We start from the raw sequence: 18,347 nt of genomic DNA on the forward strand, positions 1-18,347 counted from the left end.
TATATATATATATATATATATATATATACCGGTGAAAATCTATTCCGATATGAATTCACTGAAATGATATATTTAAAAAAATATTTTTAGGATATATTCGAGACTACATTTTTTTAATTTTCTTTGAGGAATAGCCAGAGAATTTCTGGTTTAGAATCAGGGACAGCTTTCAGCTTTCTCTAGGATAGAGACAAAAGTCCAGTCAGTGATTTTTTTAATATTTCGATTTTTCTCGCCAAATTCAAGGGGGCAAATGTCACAACCTACCGCCTCGCCTGATGAAGTCCCTGTGTGAGAAAAGTCATTGGCATTGCTCAAAAATATATCATTAAAAAAACGCCAATGTGCGAACAAGCACTAAATGTAGTATATCATGACTACGACCCCCTTTAATAGTATATTGATGGTACCATGGACAACTATGTTAAAAAAAACTTACCGTCTTTGGGCGGGCTGGCGCAGTGCTGCGCGTAAGATCCGAGATGGTAGCTGGGGTAGTTCTGGTGCACCGGCGGGAATGCGTAGCCGAGCGCCCCCCGGGGGCTCGGGAACCCCCCGCCGTCGGGCTGCGAAGGGGGGAACTGATGGGGGTGCTGGTATCCGCCCTTGAAGGGTCCATACCCCGCCGCCGCCGCCGCCGCATGGTGCTGCAGCTCCACGAAGGCCGACTTGGCCACGGGCAGGCCGGGCGAGTCGTGCTGCTGCTGGTGCTGATGCTGGTGATGGTGGTCCATGGGGGGCTCCGGCTGCGGGGTCCCCGGCGGGCCCCCATCCGAAGGGGGCCCGAACGGGTCCGCGAAGTTCAGCGTGGCTTGGCCGTGGTTTGCCACTGTAGTGACCGTGGTGCGCGCTCGACAACAGTTTGGGGTCAATCAGACCCCGACCAAACAATATTTGAATATGTCAGTTGCTAACGCACTAAACGAATATCATGCTACTATTATTACTTTTATAAATATTTTATGACACGTTTTTCTTATGCTTTAAATAAAAAATATATCACAGCTCAAAGATCGATCTAATTTAAAGCTATTTATTTATTATTTATAGTTTTGATTTTTTCTATTAAATATATATAATAAATATCACAATCGATTCGTAATATTATTTGATATATTGTTATCTTCAAAGACGTGCATCTGTGAACAAAAAAAAAACAATCAGTTAAATAAAATATAAATAATCAAAGAATATATTAATACACATTATATTATAAGCAAATAATGTAAAATTACGTTATCTTAAAATAAAACTGTTAATAGTAAGGTAAATATAACAATATACAGCGTCCCGTAAAAAAAACAATTGAATATTTTTTGTTCAAGCTAAAAATATAGCGCTATGTTTTTACATTGATTTTTAAATGTATTTAAAATTCAATGAATGGCAAGTAATGTTTTGTAAACATAAAAACATACGTCTCAATAACAACTATATATTTTAAAAAAATATATTTCATTAGTATGAAGCTTAACTGACAGTGAATTTATTGAAAGATGTCCCAAAAATAATTTGTTTTAAAAAAACATTTTTTTGTAAAATTAATCTAAATACATTGAAAAATATTTGGAGTCTTAGTTTAATTTCATAACCTTACAGAATGCATTAATCGCACATTTTAGGTTTATATTGACAACAATTTTAATATTACAGAGTCTGTTAATTCGAATGAAACAGTAAATTCAATCCCTTAACCATTATTTTTTTAATATGGTTGGAAAGAAGGAAGTAATAACGATACTATACTTCGTTTCATTTAACAGAGTCACTTTGAGGCTTATCTGCGGTATTTCATTGCTCCGCTTGCGCCGAGCAAAGTTGTCATATACGTTCCAAATACTTCATCCGACACTCGCAGCGCACGGATGTCTTCAAATTGTTATCGCTATACATACATAAATGATAACGATTGATTTTTATTTTAATAGCTCACTATTGCAACAGAAAAAAATATGGTAATATTTCTAATTTTTCTATTTTTTTTTTTGCATTATAGAAAAGAGTAATGACACGTATATCCGCAACTTATACTTTAAATAAAATTAGTGGGACTTATGCCCAAAGTTGTCATCTCTTTTTCACTTATTAATAATGAAGAAATGTATATACATGACTATGTTAAAAAATACGGACTATAGAATATAACGATGCAGATTAATAATTTACATTTCATAAACTATCATAAACTTATATTACTTCTAATCTTGAGCTTAAATCTGCACCTGAACATCTTCAGTAGATCACTGCTCATTTAAATGAAAATAACCACGCGTCTTTAATGTGAGAATCATTTTATGAAGTATGTTTCAAACAATGATGGCATTTCAAATTAAACTAAAACTATGGCAATCTCAGATTAAAAACAATAACTTAATTAACTTTTAAAACCACGTGCGTAATATTTGCTATTTAAGTATATTTAGTACTTCATTCTTAGATGAAATCGACTCTTTGCATGCGAACTTGTGTCTTTATTGGGCTTTTAAGTAATACATGCATGAATAAAAGTTACATAGATAATGGTGGAAAATTGTATATGTAATTTATATATATTAATAATAAAAAGCAGTTTCATAGATGTAATATCTGGTACGCGTATTTTTACACAGAATTGTAACATCACATCGTTAATAAAATACTTCAATAATTAAAATAAATAAAATCTAACCTAATGAAAGTTAAAAAACATATTAGGTCAAATTGGGTTTGGTTGATTCGTATATGTTAGGTTTGGGTTTGAACAGCAAATAAACGTTTCGCAACGTTTTTATAAAAATTTAGAGTAGCATATAATTTCATTAGCGCCTATCAGTTAAATTATATTTTCGGTAGTAATATATATATTTTTATCGATTAAAATGATTTTATTGAAACAGTTATTTCTATACTAGTAAAAATATAACTTACACAAGAAATACACATTCACTGTAACATATATCTTAGTTTTTCTTACAATTTACTATTATGGCATATTCTTTCCTAATTATTTCACTGAAATTCAAGTGAAAATATAACTACTCTGATAATACTTTTTTATATATGTATATATACTAACACATTTTATTTGACTTTCTGATGTATTAAATTAACATATATGCCACATTAATCAACATAATAAATTTTTCAACATAAAATATTGTTTTTTTTAGTAAAATTATTTTTTTATTATATTAATAATTATTTTTAAAAAAATGGACATGTCTGATTCCAGACGACACACATGTATTAAATATTATTTTGTATATAAGACATCAATGGAATACCATGAGTAGTATTAACTGTACTTTTATAATTTATAGCACAAATGCATAGATTTTAAAACGTTAAAAATTTTTTTTTTCGTTAGTAGTTGTCTCTGAACACCTGATTCATTATTAATTTTTGTTTAACGAAAGGTAAAGGTATTCGAACAATTGCTTTAATAACTTATCATATTTTCTCAGTAAAATCAGATTCATGTAAGTAAATTCGCCTCTGACATAATTTTTAAGATAGAGATACATACATATATTAAACATAACATTCTACAAAGACAAATGGCAAATACTTACATGGTTATTGATTATAGATTTTGATACTAGTGTAAATATTCTAACAAAAATATTTTCATGTGATTATTTCTATAGTGAAAATGATTATATTATAATTAGTTATCTCTTTTTAACGATCGTCATTTAATTATATAATAATAGCAATGAGAGAAGTTAAATATTGATTCAATAATTTTATTGCTACATTCACATAAAGTAATAAAAGTTTATCGATAATATTATAAAGGCGCTATAAGGAAACCTGCGTGTTAATATTAATATCTCAATTTCGACGAACTTTCGTATATACTTAGAAACGATGCCCAACAAATTAACAAGAAACGAAAACGTCTCACCGTCGAAATATTTCAAAATCGGACATCCGATTAGTCCTCGGAGTGTAAAGTACCAAAAAACCATGTGAAAACTGCCGACGAAGTCCCTTTTTTTCACAATGGATGTTCCTAAGGTACCACACCTCCACATTTGTTATGAGCGTTTGGCGCCTCGTCTCGGAAACGTTTAAGATCAATTTTTAAGGTATACACCCATCAATCGTTTCGAAGGTGTTCTCTATTGTAGTTCTGTACGAGCGTACATAAAAATATGATTTATTTTGATTTTTTTCCGGTAGGTCCAGTGCATGATTTGAATTGTAGTTTTGGCACACGATTTTTACAAAGTGTGCTTATGATATACATACATTTATTATGTGTCAGTTGAGTCAAGTTTTAAAAAAGCACGAAATACATTCGAATGTTATGTTTTTTGCGCCTCTGCCCCTCCCCTATGCCGCCGAAAGATCGTGAGGGTCCACTTTTTTCGTTTTCGTTTGAAAAATTGTTTTTTTATATTGTTATTATTCTACAAAAGTTAAATTAACCTTTTGTCGAGAGGCGGCTTGCCGCGCAACATCAACGAGAGGGTCGCTCTAATAGTTAACAGTGACTAATTAATTATTTTAATTAATACACATAAATAAAATTTATTTTTAATATTCAATTTAACCACATTTTTTAAAGATAATTATATATTAAATAAATAATATATTTATCTCACGAACCAATCGCACGAGCCTCACGGCTTTATTTAAACTGAATTAGTCGAAAGCGTTTTTTTCATTCGGCGTGTTTTATTAATATTAATGATTTATTTGGAGTGAAATATAAATTTGGTACAATCCCAGTTATTATCCATGTTAAATCCAATAATCACCTTGTTAAATCCGTTATTAATCACTTACGGCACCGTAACTCAATTTGGAAGCATTTTGTCTTCATTGATATCAATTAGTTTTATTTATTGTTTTTAATTTACATTGCAGCTTATTTTTTTCTCTCTCTCCTCTTCTCATCGGTCTTTCTTCTCTTTATTAATTACTCGAGCTTCGATATAAGAACCGACGAGTCGAGCAATAAAATATCGAATGAAAACCGACAGGGGAAAAAACTTAACTAAGCCGTAAAATAAAAATAAACAACCACTTCGAAAAGTTATAAAATCATATATTTACGGTTATTGTTGTATCCTGTCGTATTTGAGTGTTTCGGACGTTAAATGTGTCTATCGGTCGTTTCGGCTTGATTTGCAAGCGTAAAGAAACACTTTTTTAATATTTATGGTTTCCAAACACAATTTAGTTTTAAAAAAAAAACTTGAAAGGGTTGCCTAATATCGTGTTGTGATTTATAGATAAAACTTTATAATTAAGTATATTAAACATATTCTTACTTAATTAATTAAATAATATTTTTATCTTTTTCAAATTGGCTCCATAAAAGCAGCTCTTCATATACAAAATATATAAGAGACATTAAAATTACACGTAATATTGATACTTTTATGTATGACTTAATGGAACTGTTTGTTTTAAAGCACTAGTTATTACATAGAGTATTTCTAAAACAGCAAAATAATTTATTTTGATGTTCTTATAGGAATTAAGTAAATAATTTAGTACCACTTTAGTTGCTGTATCATAAAAACAATAATATTGCAACAATATTCAAACATTTATACTTTTAACTGGAGTCGGTTTTAGTAAAATAATTTTAAAACACAATATATATAAACTTTATTTAATAAAAAGTTTGTTTAAGTGGTAAAATTAAAACCATAACTTATGATAACTTTTAGTATCACAGTTGAATATTATGGATATGCATAGTAATAATCTTGAATTAAATTTAATACATTCTCATAACCCTAATTACTTTAAATTTATGGTATACATATACAACAGATTTTTATAAACGAGGTGAAAAAATATTTTTAAGAAATCCAGATGATCAAACTTCATTTATTTATTTACCTAAATAAATTTAAGAGCATCGTGAAATAAACAATACATTGTTTTCAATACACACAAAAAATACAATACATAGTAAAATATCATAATAATAAAATTAAATTATAAGAAATGGACTAGCTTGTAGTTGACATTGAATAAATTAAAGTGCAATGCCAGTATATTAAGGAGTCGGATGGCGACAGCTATAAGCGAGTCGGTAAGTGCGGACGTCCTGGCTCTAATGAGCATCAGAAAAAAACGCGATCGTGAATCTCAAAGACGTTTCGAAACCCAAAACTAGAACTCTTCAGTAGTTTGAAGAAATGCTAAACGACCTACAATTTTCTGTCCGTATTTCAACGCTCCTAAAAGCAAGGCGCTGGCATATAATAACGGATAATAACGAAATATCCTCTTATTAATGTATCTCTAACTTTTCTAAACTTTTTTGATTAAGAGGGAGTAGTTTGTTATTCGTAGATTCAAGAATACTGCGAACTAAAATATAATAGAGGACGCAAATAACTGACAGATTGTCAAAGTGAAACCCGTACCTCATAACAAAGCAAATTTATTGCAAACGTCGTTTACGTGTAGAGAGAATTTCGACTTGCTCTCAAAAATATTTTTTTGTTGAAGTTTTTCTTGCGATATTTTATTTAGGAATAATCTGATCAAACGGGATCAATAAAACGCCAATTTAAAAATTGAATTTGAGGAACACCCGAAGGGTTGAAATATTATTTTTACAATCATCCGACATAAAATAGAAACTGTCTATGGTTGCCCAAATAACTTGAGAATAACCGAGTTAAATCATCCGAACAACCGAGGTCCAACATTTTTTTTAATAATAACCTATGTCGAAGGCATTCTCAAAATTCATAAATGCAACGTTTATTTGAATTTCCGCATCAAGAGATTAATAACATATGTCTCTAATAAAAATCAGACTGGGTCAATGTGTTTATGTGCAAAGTTTTTATCAACCTTTTATATAATATAATAATATACAAAATATATATACACCCGAATACAAATAATAAAAATTAGATTTCTTAGCTTTTTATTTATTAAATAATATAGGCGTTAGCCCAATTCATTACGGTGTTAAAATTATTACCAACTACTAAGTGGTGAGACATCTTCTGAAATCAAAGTAAATCAGTGACATCAATTTTATTTTTTATAAACTAGTATTACTCCTTACAATCAATTTATCACTCTGCGCGAGCTACCTCGATTTTATTTAATTATTCATCACGATATTCATCCTCGTTTTTAGGAAAATCTGTGATAATCAATCGGAATTATTATACAATTAAATATTATAATAACCACTAATTTCGATCTTCCAGACACGATTGAAATTTATAGAACAGTAAGATCCATATGATATTTAAACTCAGGTTTTTCCAAGTATTAGTTACTAGTCTTTGGCAAAATTTCTTGAATGAATAGATGCTAATCAATCCTGAATAATGTTATTAGCCATTAATAGTGTCAATTATATTCAATCATTAATAGTGAACCGCAAAGATAGCTAGCGTCGTTATAACGAACAAATTCGGTCGCTTTTGATGCCATTTCGTAGCCGAGTACTCTCAGAGGCCACTCAAGCATGTTCCACGTCAGATTTAATGCTTCCACTGCGGCTAAACAGTGGATTTATTCATTTTTTTCCATGTCGCCTGTTTTATGTGCGTGCACAGAATATGCATAGAAACATAAAATTAACGCACGCAATATCTTCATTTGCGTGAAGCGGTGGACTTTCGCACTGTCGAGGGGAACTGTGTGTTGTAACAATTCGACGGATGGACTTTTCTTGTTACCGAGGCTGCGAGACGAAGGCCATGACGATTAGGAAACCAATGAATCACGGTTGTCGTACTACCACTACGCCTGTTGACTAGATATGTATCTTTGCACGAACAAAAAGTAATAATAACCATCATTGAATTTGATGATGATATTTTTTGCAATAACGAGTGATTGACATTCTAAGAAAAAAATACATTGTGATAAATTTAACTTTGCGAAAATTTGTCAATGCGCCTTGAAAATAGCATAAATAAATTGTGTGTACAAGGTTATACGGAGACATAAATTAAATTTTAGGTCACAAAAACATCAGTTTTTTAAAGTAAAATTGAAAATATTTTTAAGCACCCCCAAATATCGCAATTTACATATTCATATAGTTGTTCTTACATTTTTTTAAGTGTTCTCTATAAAAATACTAGACTTCAAAGACATATCTTCGTACCAATTTTGTGGGAAATTATTTTTTTTTCTTAAAAATTTGTCAAGTGCTTCTAGATCTTTTGTGAATTGTATTTAAATTACTCTACCCTTATTTTTACATAAACTATTGAATAAAAGACATGTAGTTGTATCCTTTTACAATTTTTGAAAAATAATTTATTAATGCAATGCTGTTATATCAGTGCAATAAGATAAGACGCACCTTTACTATTAATATTATGTAAGGTTTTTAAATGAAAGGTTCTAAGACCTAAATTAACTTTTTGGTTAATTTATATGATAAACAGACAGATCTGCATGTAACTGATAAAGTAAGTCGCGAGTAAAAAATAATTATATAGTTGTTTTTTCCCTAGATATCGACAAATGTGTTAGTTTTATAATATTATTATACATATTTTTTTTTCAAAACCAAGTATCTAAATTAATAAATTAGTAGTATTCTCATATTTTAATAAAATTGGTCGGGTTTTAAAAATATGTGTTTTTTATAAAATACAACAATATTTGATCAGATCATACAAAAATATATAAAGTTTGCTTATTTATTTTTTAAATAAATTGTGTAATAAAAGTATACACAAAATTGATACTAAATAAATATATTTATAATAAAAATATTATTAGTATTCACTAAAATATTTTTTGTGCAATAAACTACTAAAATATATTTTTTGTATGCTTTATTGTATTGCATAATTAATTATAAAACCTATATAAATCCGTATTTTACTTTATATTTTGTGGATTTTAATTTGTCGTTAAAATATATTTTAAAGCATTAAAATTTTCATTATAACACTATGATTAAAATTTTACGTTATATATATATACATATCGTAATGAAGTACGATTTTACCTTTTAAAAGCTTAAAACAAATATAAATTTGCTACATTTTTTCTGTCTTAATTTTGCATTTTACTTTAAAACTTTTAAATATGCATTATATAACAATAAAATAAGACATTTAAGAAATAATTTCTTAAACAGATGTCCAATTATCTTAAAACCAAGTATATGACTTATTCTGATTTTATATAAACTAATTTATATGTTTATTTAGAATGCCTTATATACATAAAAAAATAGAGTAAAATTAAAATTGCCCCAAATTTTAAAGGACATAAAAATATTTTGCTTAGGAAATAAAATAAAAATGTATATTCGGTTTTCTTTCAATAATTTGCTTTCCATTACTATTTTTTTATCATTATTTTTAACGTAGTATTTATTTATATTATATATAAACTAAATTTATACATAAATATATTATTTGTAGTTTATTTTAAAAGCAATAAAATTATTCTTTAAATAATATTATTCCTATTATAGTGATTTAAAAATTATTTATATACAATTTTTCTTTAGAAATATTTTTTTAAATATAATGATACAAAGATCATAAATAAATGTTTAGTATTTTTTTAATTAGAATATTAGGTATGTATATATTTTTAAATGATTATAAAGCTCAAATATATTATCATAACATCTAAAAGTTAAGAGCTATTATCCCACCCTATAAAACACATGTCCCATACTTAATTGTACGTACACTTTTAAAGAATATTACACGAAATTATTAAATTTTCATAGGCAATAAATCTTATCTGGCCTTATCACACGTGCATTAATTTACATATGAGTGCGTAATTATAACGCGAGCACAAGAAAACTCACTTAATTACGATATTATCCGAATATATAACGAGTTATCTGTTTAATATGCATGTGCCGTCTTAGACACACGACGGCTAAGTATACGTTTTAGACGAAAAAGAGCACACCCGATGGAAGCTCATGCATATTACACCAAATAGATAAATATGCATCGTTTTGTCTTTGGAAAAGCGCAGGTAGATATACGCCAATGTCACCGTACGTTCAAGATCGTGAAACGTTATAATTATAAAACGGTGACTATCAAGTATTCCCACGCCGGTAATGGAAAAACTGGTTGTCGGCATATCGAACTATCCTTTTTATGCATTTTAAATAAAGCTTGTACGCGGCTGGAAAAAATATAGTGCTGTGGAAATTCGATAGATAAAAAATATTAATACAAATAAATCTTAATGCATTTATATCATACAATCCGACGATTCGCGCTCGTTGATCGCATTTGAAATAGAACTAACAATATAAAAAAAACGTGTTATGGTAATAGTAAATCATAGAATAAATTATTTATGAACTACGTAATATCTAATGTTAATCATGATTTGCATACAGCTTATAATGTATGTGTGTTTATAATACAAAAGATGTACCCGTTACTGAATTATATTTTTCTCAGAAATTTATAACAGAATAGTCATTAATACACAGTGGCAAACTAAAAATATTTTATAAAAATTATTTTTATCAAATTTAATATTATATAAGACGAAATAATTTTAAGGAAAAACCTAATTATCCAAATTTTCAGATTAAGAAATTAATCAGTTTAATATGTTACAATCATAAATTAGCAGTATCTTATTGACGCGATACAAAATTAATTTATATTGCCAATTAATTGCGAAGCAGCATGCAAAAAGTGCATATTTTAACATATATATTATTTTATTCAACCTGTTTTACAGAGAAGCCTGTAAAACGCACAATAAATTCTATCTGGGTGTAAAATTCATGTTCTATTTTTAATATATGTATATACTATTATTTATTTTATACAATATTCATTTACATAGGTACGTACTATGCACTTACATACAGACATGAATTTTATTATATAAAAAATATATATTTTATGCGCTGGTCATTTCCTGTGTCAACATATTTCACATATTCCTGAGCACAATCAAAACGACATTAATGTTTAATGACATTTTTTGCTACATCAAACAATCGCACATGAAAAAGCGTGTGAAAACGTCATAGAACGTCTAAAAAGTATACAGAAAATATCAATGTTTTATATGGACAAAAAAATATGTAATAAAATAAATTTCCTAAAAGCTTTTTACAGCTTATTATTTAAACTAATACTTTACTTAATTATTTAGAAAGCAATAAATTATTCCTTCAACTTTATATTAGCATGTTCAATTGTGAAATGTTTTTTTGTATTTATTTTTAATTAAAGAAATATTATTATTAGTAATGAATTTAACTAAAATCTAGTTTGTATTATATTGTATATATACATATTATTATTATTTTGTCACATTTTTAATTGTAATTATCTGCTCTTTGATAATAAGTTAATCCCACATAAAAAACCTTTTTGATAAGTATAAACTATATATTTTTTTATTTTATATTATTGATATTTAATCATGAATCTTTTTTTTGCATATGTATAGAAAACCTATTATATATATTTTGGGTTTGCCAATCGCTCAGCGGAAAATTATTTTTTGTCCTGCGTTCTGACCGCAAATGTTCACCAATGACAAAAACACAAAATCACATTCGTGCGTACAAAAAATCATGTCAATTTCAGTCATGACATGTGTGTGTATGTAATACACAAGAGAGCGAAGGATGTAATTACGTGCGAGGTTACAATATTAAAAAAATTGTCATCAAACTTGCACAACCACTTTTGTCAAAAACGTCGGCCATTGTCGCACTACACTGGGAATATTCAGTATTCCATTGTGAAGACACATTATATTTCATACGCGATACTTCGCTATACGCATTTTTTTCATAAAGCGCGAGCCAAGTAAACAAAACGCCGCTACAACAATCGACCACAAAGTGTATTAATACAATTTAATTGGCGTATCACGTATAATTCAATGTGTGCTTTAATATTATATGAATATTTAATAGATGCAATATTAGAGCAAAAAATACAATCAACACGCTTGTTTGATTCACTGCCAAAACAGTTAATTATTCACCAAAACGTGTACGAAATTATATATAATACATATACTCAAATTTTAAATCGCTAGTTTCACATAAACGATTCTAGCAGAAAGCAGTTAAAATCAATTATTTAATTACGATGGAAAAAGAAGGGTGATCAATGATCCTTGTCGGTTGCGATCCATATGTGACGCTCAAAATATCATAGATCATTTATTAACAATACAATAAAACTACATTTTATATTAATTGCTGCAGAGCTATTAAGCATACACTATCAATACAAATGTATTTATAAATTAAAACTATCATTTCAATTAAATTTATAATACATATTAATCACGGTCATAAATCGAATTGTTAATCAATGCGATTGTATAGTATTATATTAAGTAAAATTGTATCAAATTCTAAATATACTAATCTCTTGACTCGCAAACTAACAATCGCACCGTTTAACCAAATTAATTGTTATAAATAAAACATGGCCGTAATTAAGCGTTCAGTCAAAGCGAGATGGCAAGATAATCGGCAATAATTGTACTCTAATTAAATTCTATTATTGTTTTTGTCGGTAAAATGCAATGAGAGCTTTGACTCTTTGTGTGTGCGCATTTTTTCACTAAGATATGTTTTATATGACAATATAGTATTTAAAGTTGAAAAAAATTGAGTAAAAACATTTAGTATTTATTTGGAAATGAGCAAACTTGATGAATTTATTAGATCGACTACATCCGGTATAATACGACAAATATACACTCGTGCAATTATGCTAATAATAATTCATTAAATATTATGGTTGTTTATATTTTTTACTTTACCTCATCAGTTGTTTTTTGCGATACAAAATATTTACACATTGTGACAAATTCCGATGTTTTTTAATATAGAATTTTATCAATGAAATACCTATAGAATTTTATCAATGATTGTTTACTTCCTAAACAATCTTACACAAGAAAAAACTAAATTAACGCCACATATATCATTTATATAAAATCAACTATTTCAATGAATTTGATAATACTCGTAAAAAAAGCAAATACTTCTAATTATACACCGAAAAAATTTCAAAAGCGAGTTCACGAAAGTGTAATTTTTATTATATTAATTCCTAAGAATAAAAATGAAGTTACACAACATTTATATACGAAGAAAACTGATTTTAAAGTCCATATATATCACCCTGTTTTAAAATTAATTTATATAAAATCAGCTTCTTTTAAGAATTCAATAGGAACTAGTAAAAATCAAATTATTTTAACTATATGGCAAAAAATATTTATGGCGAAGTTTTTTATTGTTTCAATATGTAATTTCATAGTAAAAAGGCGATATAAATTATAAATAATTTTGCAAAACGGTTACACATAAAAATATCTTATTTGTTACTTTGTCAATTTGTCGCAAAAAGTTGTTTTATTTCTTTAATAGTATTTTTAATAGTAAAATAATAAAAAACCGTTTACACAAAAAAATACTTTCGTAAACAAATTGATACCCTATATTTATACACTACGACGGCTTATTTCAAAGCCAGAATATGTCACTTATGTTTTAAATTGTTTTTTGTATATGAGAGGTAATTATTTTATTTATATCGTAACTATTAAGAGAAAATGGAACAATGTGTCATTTTTGTAATAATATATGAAATAAAAAATAATATTGCACTCCGATTAAAATTAAAATAAATGCATATGAAAAATCGTTTCAGAATTAATTCATATTTATCGAATATTATAAGGAATTGTACTGATTTTAATAATAAATAAATAATTTTGATTATATGGCAAACTATACAGTGTCATTTTTGTGTTACATCATATAGGATGTCGGTTTGTTTTAAAACTCACATTTGTCATCCGGTTCTAAAATTTATCTATATATTGTAAAAAATAGCTATTTTAGCTAAATAAACAATTAAAATAAATAATAAAATCGACTCTATTGAAAAATGTGCTAAAAAAATATTTACATGGCGAATAAAATATAAGGGACGAACTCAATAAGATGTCATTTTTACATTTTATAAAATTTCGTTATACATAAAAATTAATACTCAAAAAAATATTTTATTCTTATAGCAAATGTCATCCTATTTCAACATTTATATGTATAAAATTGAATATTTCATAGAATTCGACAGTAGTTAAATAAAAGTAAATAATTTTATTCGCATGGCAAAAAATATGTAAAACGAACTCAATAATGTGTATTTTGTATTAGTTAATGAAATTCATGATTTTCCAAAATTATTACTACACATAAAAAATAATAATGAAGGAAAATATTTTAGATAGTACGTTATTTTATTTTAAACCACACATATGGCACTCTGTTTCAAAATTGATCTATATAAAATTGAATCTTTCGGAGAATCAAACAGTAGTTAAAGAAAAGTACATTAATTTATTTATATGGTAAAAAAATATAAAGGACAAACTCAATAATGTGTCATTTTTATAATATATCATAAAAATTTTGTTACACAAAAAAAATAATATTCAAGAAAAAAAATGATATAGGGCGTTGATTTATTGCAAGCCTATATATTTCACTCTGTTTCAATATTTATCTATATAAAATTGTCTCCTTCGGAGAATTAGATAGTACTTAAATAAAAACAAATTATTTAACTTAAATAACAAACTCAATAGAGTGCTATTTTTATATTATATCATAAAAATAATGTTTAAATATCGTTACACATAAAAAATAGTGCTCAAGAAAAATGTTTTATATAGGTCGTTGGTTTATTGGAAGCCTCGCTCATGTCACCCTGTTTCAAAATTTATCGTATAAAATCGAATCATGCAAATAATTCAACAGTAGTTAATTATAAGCTAATTATTTTATTCACATAGCAAAAAAATAAGAAAGACGAACTCAATTAGGTGCATTGTTATAATAGCTCATAAAAATATTCCTTAAATATCGCTACACATAAAAAATATTACAGACGAAAATCTTTTAGATAGCACGTTATTTTATTTCAATATAAAATCTATTCTTTAGAAGAATCATACAGTATTTAATGAAAAGTACATGTTTTATTTATATGCCTAATACATACACATGGTGTCATTTTTTATTAGTCCATATAAATATTCTTTACACCTGAAAAATAATACTAAAGAAAAATCTTTTATATAGGACGTAGGCTTATGTTAAGTCTTACATTTGCCACCCTGTCTCGAAATGTGTATATAATATAAGAAATCGACTCTTTCGGAAAATTCGACAGTAGTTAAATATTTTTTTATTAATATAACGAGCTTAATTATATGTCATTTTTATTATATCATAAAAATATTCTATAAATAGCGTTACACATAAAAAAATACTGATCAAGAAAATATTTTATATAGGACATTGCTCTATTTTAAACCTCACATTTGCCACCCTGTTTTAATATTTATCTTTATAAAATCGACTCTTTCGGAGAATTTGACAGTACAATATTTTATTTATATGGTGAAAAAATATGAACTCAATAAGGTGATGTTTTTTATTAGTTTCAATATTTATCTATATAAAATCAACTCTTTTATATAAGACAGCGGCTTATTTTAAAGCCCAAATATGTCACTTTGTTTAAAAATATATTTAGATTAAATGGAGTATTTCGAAGCATTCGACGGTATGAAAGCAAATTATTTTATTTAAATGGCGAAGACAAACTCAATATGGTGTCATTTGTGTATTATTTCTTATATGAGACGTCGGTTTATCCAAAGCCCAAATAAGTCACATGGTTTCAAAATTATTTTATATAAATGAGGCAAATTATTTTAATTATATATCGGCGAACTTAAAAAAGTATTTTTTTAATATTTTACCTCAAAACTTAAAGCGTAAGTACTGTATGAAAATCGATACATAGTCTTATTAAATAATACGAAATCTTGCACTACTGTCACAACCATTTGATTATATATTGATTTTTATTTTTAATAAAATTCTACCACTCATTCTAAATGGTAAATTATTTTGAAATGTACATTTTTTGAGTTCGTCCATAATATTCCGAACAACTTTAAAATCACATATGGACCTAGATTTTCCTAATATCAGGAATGAATATAGTAATGATTAATTTAAACCGATCTAACTCGTACATATTAAGTACCTATTAAAAATTCTCGAATAATGAGCTATTTCATCTCATACACATAATTGGTAATTTATTATAATTAGCACATTTATCAATAAAGAGTATCGATTTGCTAAAATATAAAACATATTAGATGGCAAAAATGACATAGGAAAAATTTAATTATTATTTTTTAGTCATATTCTTAATAGTTACGAATGTGAATTAAAAAAAATAACTTACACGATTTTTAATCTAAGCACAATATCACGTCGTCCTACACACAATCGTCGCACCGACACCGCACGTACCTTATTGTTTATGGAATCCGCCACCGCAATGCAATACTCGTTCAATCCTTGTGCGTTCGATTTTTTGTTTCAATTCAATTGTCGTTCAACTACACTGTTGTTTATTCGCACACAAGATATCACACAGCACACTGAATCACCAGACGACGACGGAAAAGAAACAACTCGAACCGTGCGTATGTAGATATACGATAAACATGCAGCAAGCAGTCAGCGATCGCGCAATCGCCGGAGCATCGCCGGCCGCCGCGACACGACCTGCGCGCCGACCACTTAAACACTTAATGACCGGGTTGCGCGGCCACACCGACGCGCAGCGCCGCCGCCATTCTATCCCTCCTCTGATTGGAGCGCGCGCGACAAGCTACGCCCAACTAGCGCGTGATTGGTCCGCAACACCCCCGGCCGCAGGCCTTCGGGCAGGCGCGGAGCGACGCCATTGGCGCACCCTTCCCTCCCCTCCGCCCCGTGCTTCGCCGCTCCGATGCGGAGCGACACACTGCAGCTCCGAAGCGAGTGCCGAAAAACGCAACTTGCGAGCTCCGTTTCGTGGTGTGGTTTTCCATTGTGCTTGTGCGTTATGACAGCGCAGTCTGTGCAAAGGGGGTGTTGGTGTATTACGTATTAAATTTCATACTAGAATTTCCACTTGAAATAAAAAATGCCAAAAAAAATCGAAAGTACTATCTCTGTGCATATTTACTATATTTCATATATGAATCTTATCAGATTTATTTTAAACAGATCGATACAAATTATTTCATATTAATTGAAAGCGCGATGGTGGTGCCATAAGGTATGTTATAATTCTCGAATCCTTCACAAACCAAAATTTTATATTTTTTGCCTTATTGGACTAAATCTCATTATAAATAATTTAAAACATCTTGTTTATTATCAAGATATAAACAATTCATAAGTAAGTATATTTACCTTCAACGCTTTCGCCATTGTATATATATTTCAAGTGGAAAACTTAAGCAATCCTTAATATAAGTCAAGTTAAACATTGTGCTCTTAATACAATATTTTTACATATAATAATAATAACATTGCTCATTTAAATAAATAATCACTTGTGTTTATTATTTTATATAAACCCTTAATAATTTAAATAAACTAAGATAGTATTTAAATTAAATTAATAAATAACAATAAGCTGAAAGTGTAGAATATATAAATGTATGTACACAAAACTGTGCGACGCTAGTGAAAATTGGAGCGCGTGGCTTTGAGGAAAAGTCATGGAATATTTATTTTGTTACGTTAATAACTTAAATATTATTAGTTTTTAAATATTTCATATGTTTTAAAAATAAATTTAAAATACTACTCGTTAAAAAAATATAAAAAAAATTGATTAACACTTCATACATTTTTTAAATATTTTTCATTACTGGAATTATTATATCTTTTTTATTTTTTATCTAATGAACTTAGCTGAGATATTTACAAAGTTTGATATATATTCAATTAAACTGTGGTAATTGTTGCGCCATCAAAAGTGTTTTAGAATTGCTACATAAGACTGAAATAGGTAGTATTTCATTATAAATTAAATAAAACAAATATGTATTTAACAAAATCTAAAGCAAAAACTGCATTAATAAGATATATTTTATGTTTTTAATATATTTTTATGATAAGGTTAAAAAATGTATTGCCGCATTTTAAAACAAAGTAATGGATCAGATTAGCTAATAAATTATATCCAGGTATTAAGAAGATTTTAGGAGTTTGATATGAATCTAATTAAAACTGCGGCTGTCATAAGTAGTATTTTAATATAAATTACATAGAATACATATATATGTATTTTTAGTTCTTAAAAATGCCATAAACTATATTTCATGGTAAAGTTTAAATTTTCTTTTGAATTGCCGTCATTTTAAAATAACATATTGGATCAGATTAGCTAATAAACTAATCTTAGGTAATAAAATGATCAATTTTTAATGAGAGTTTATTATAATTTTCTGCGACAGTACCTCAAAAATGTTTTGAATTTGCGACATAAGACCCTCTA

The 18,347-nt window shown here is 28.0% G+C and overlaps 1 protein-coding gene across 5 annotated transcripts in view; it reads right to left on the reverse strand.

Moving 5' to 3' along the window:
- The window catches only part of LOC148236727 (homeotic protein distal-less-like), a 103,576-nt gene extending 86,961 nt beyond the window's left edge, over window positions 1–16,615 (reverse strand). For 3 of the 5 annotated variants that reach the window (XM_088183069.1, XM_088183067.1, XM_088183068.1), the window contains exons 1-2: window positions 16,322–16,614; window positions 440–1,139 (exon numbers count right to left, since the gene is read on the reverse strand). In XM_088183069.1, the coding sequence (XP_088039195.1) occupies window positions 440–734 (295 nt within the window). In that variant the 5' untranslated portion in view covers window positions 735–1,139; window positions 16,322–16,614. Of the gene's footprint in view, window positions 1–439; window positions 1,140–16,253 lie in introns of all 5 variants that reach the window. The other 2 variants (XM_088183065.1, XM_088183066.1) reach the window with 2 other exon arrangements.
- Between the last annotated feature and the right edge of the window lie 1,732 nt (window positions 16,616–18,347).

The sequence above is a fragment of the Plectrocnemia conspersa genome, unplaced genomic scaffold (genome assembly GCF_051122295.1).
Source record: "Plectrocnemia conspersa isolate PC_06_02 unplaced genomic scaffold, ASM5112229v1 ptg000003l, whole genome shotgun sequence".
NCBI classification, from domain to species: domain Eukaryota; kingdom Metazoa; phylum Arthropoda; class Insecta; order Trichoptera; family Polycentropodidae; genus Plectrocnemia; species Plectrocnemia conspersa.